Source organism: Chrysochloris asiatica, unplaced genomic scaffold (assembly GCF_000296735.1).
Source record: "Chrysochloris asiatica unplaced genomic scaffold, ChrAsi1.0 scaffold00168, whole genome shotgun sequence".
NCBI classification, from domain to species: domain Eukaryota; kingdom Metazoa; phylum Chordata; class Mammalia; order Afrosoricida; family Chrysochloridae; genus Chrysochloris; species Chrysochloris asiatica.
Genome location: NW_006408686.1, coordinates 7,207,925 through 7,210,258, shown reverse-complemented (window position 1 = coordinate 7,210,258; position 2,334 = coordinate 7,207,925). Strand labels below are relative to the sequence as shown.

Genomic DNA, 2,334 nt, shown 5'->3' with positions numbered 1-2,334 from the left:
CTGCCACCTACTTACTTCAATTATACCTCAACCAAAACGCAATTTATCTACTGGATCCAGAGTTCTCCCTCTGTGAGGTGGTCTGGACCCACCCTGCTGTCCCCTAGTGGTGGGTCACTCCTGATGAGAGCTGGGGCTGCAGGAGAAGTAAGTGTGTGGCAGCAGCCATGCCTGTGGCCATGACTTCAGCCTTATCCAGACACTGGGGTGATCAAAGTGGGGCAGAGATTAAGGAAGAACTAGGACAATGCAGAACTCCAGGGGTACAGATCACATGCAGAGCCATGGCTGAACTACTGGGAACTCTATCCAGGAAACCCAAGTGTTACTCACTTTATCACGTGACCTTTCTTCTCCTAATAAGTGTAGTCCTGGTTTACTTTGGCTATTGTCACCTGAACCGAAGACACCGGAATATGGAAAACATGCTAGCTTGGGAAAGCCTGGGTCTTAGAAAACCGGGCGGCCTGAAAGTTGTAAAATTATCCCAGATGATTTATCCCCAGCCAGACCTACGAAGTCCCACTAGGAAAGATGTCCTTGTTGTGACTCCTTGGCAGGCTCCTATTGTCTGGGAGGGGACCTTCAATACTGACATTCTGAATGATCAGTTTCGGCACCAGAATGCCACCATTGGATTAACTGTGTTTGCCGTAAAAAAATACGTGATCTTTCTGAGTTCTTTCCTGAAGAGCGCAGAGAGCTTCTTCATGGTGGGGCATAGAGTAAATTATTATGTCTTCACTGACCTGCCACACACTGTTCCCCGAGTTCACCTCCAAAATGGAAGACAGTTGTTTGTCCTCAAGGTCCGGAACTATACCCGCTGGCAAGACATCTCCATGCATCGCATGGAAATAATTAGCAATTTCTCCAAGCAGCGCTTCCAACGTGAGGTGGATTACCTGGTGTGTTCGGATGTGGACATGAAGTTCAGGGATCACGTGGGTGTGGAGATCCTCTCCTCTTTATTCGGCACCCTCCATCCTGGCTTCTTCGGTCACAGCCGGCAGAGCTTCACCTATGAACGCCGAGCTCTGTCACAAGCCTATATATCTCAGGATGAAGGGGACTTTTATTACATAGGCGCCCTTTTTGGGGGGACAGTACAAGAGGTTTACCGGCTCACCAAGGCCTGTCATGAGGCAATTATGACCGACAAAGGTAATAACATCGAGGCCGTATGGCAAGAGGAGAGTCACTTGAACAAGTATCTACTTTACTACAAACCCACCAAGGTCCTCTCCCCAGAGTATATGTGGGATAATCGCATGCTATTGCAAATGACACCTATACAGCTGCTACAATGGAACATGGTCATCCGTAAGAAGAGATTTGTGATATTGATAAAGAATTATGAAACATTGCGGTCCTGATGAGGAAGCTTTCAGGAATGGTTCAGAGAGGCATGATGAGCAGGCAGCCCTAGTCTTCCTCCTGACACGCTGTCATAAATTAAAAGCAGTTTTAGCAGAAAGGGTTTAACTCCACTTCCTTGTTCTGTGTTGAGACAATTTCTTATTCTAAACCCCATATTTAGGCACACCTACCATCCCCACCTCCTCACACATTTAAGTAGACATGATTCTTCGTTCGGAGATGAGTTCCTTGAGTTGCCACCACCTTAAGTTTCTCACAGTGTGCTCCTAACACCCATTCAGGATGGATGAGGCAGGTGGTGTCAGCCTGTTCTGACAAACGACATCAGAGATGAATTTTTTTTTCCCCAGAGCATGGAAGGATTCTTTTGGGCACAGAGTCTCTTGCCTTCTGTGACACCTGGTCACACTTGGTCAAGTACTTTCACACGTATCTTCAGCTTTATGTCAAGTTAAGTCCTCTGTTTCGGTTAAACATTGGATTCTCCCTTTAATGGGCAGCCAGGGGAAGAAATGATACTAAATTAAGACCCTCTTTGCTGTTACCTTGTTTCTTATCTAACTCTAAGTATTGTTCACAGTTCTCTGAAAGCCATGAAGCACAGCCCACCCCACCCTTCAATGACTATTCTAGTGCATTTCAATTTGTGTATGACATGCTCGTTCCTTATCAACTGAAAAAAATATTTCCTGGCAATAATAGTTAAGGTCCTAGTTATCATGAAAACTTGTGCCTTTTGCTTAAAAATGATCAGGGCCCTTCAGCAGGATTTTGAAATCATGCATTTTCTTGGAACTACTTTTTACCTCCACATGCACTGTAGTTCTTTTCATTAAGTGCTGTCAAGTTGGTTCCAACTCATAGCAATTCTGTACAGGGTTTCCAAGGAGTGACTGGTGGGTTTGAACCTCTGACTTTATGCTTAGCAGTCCAGTGCTTATCCTACAGTGCCAC

General features: G+C 45.6%; 1 protein-coding gene across 1 annotated transcript; it reads left to right on the top strand.

The window, feature by feature from the left end:
- The first annotated feature begins 284 nt into the window (after nucleotides 1-284).
- LOC102831413 (histo-blood group ABO system transferase-like) lies at nucleotides 285-1,376 on the top strand. Its single transcript, XM_006871552.1, has one exon. The coding sequence runs from the start codon at nucleotides 285-287 to the stop codon at nucleotides 1,374-1,376; it is 1,092 nt and encodes a 363-aa protein (XP_006871614.1).
- Nucleotides 1,377-2,334: the final 958 nt, after the last annotated feature.

Coding starts and splice junctions, on each gene's coding strand:
- LOC102831413 (XM_006871552.1), top strand. CDS start 285: ATGGCTGAACTACTGGGAACTCTATCCAGGAAACCCAAGTGTTACTCA.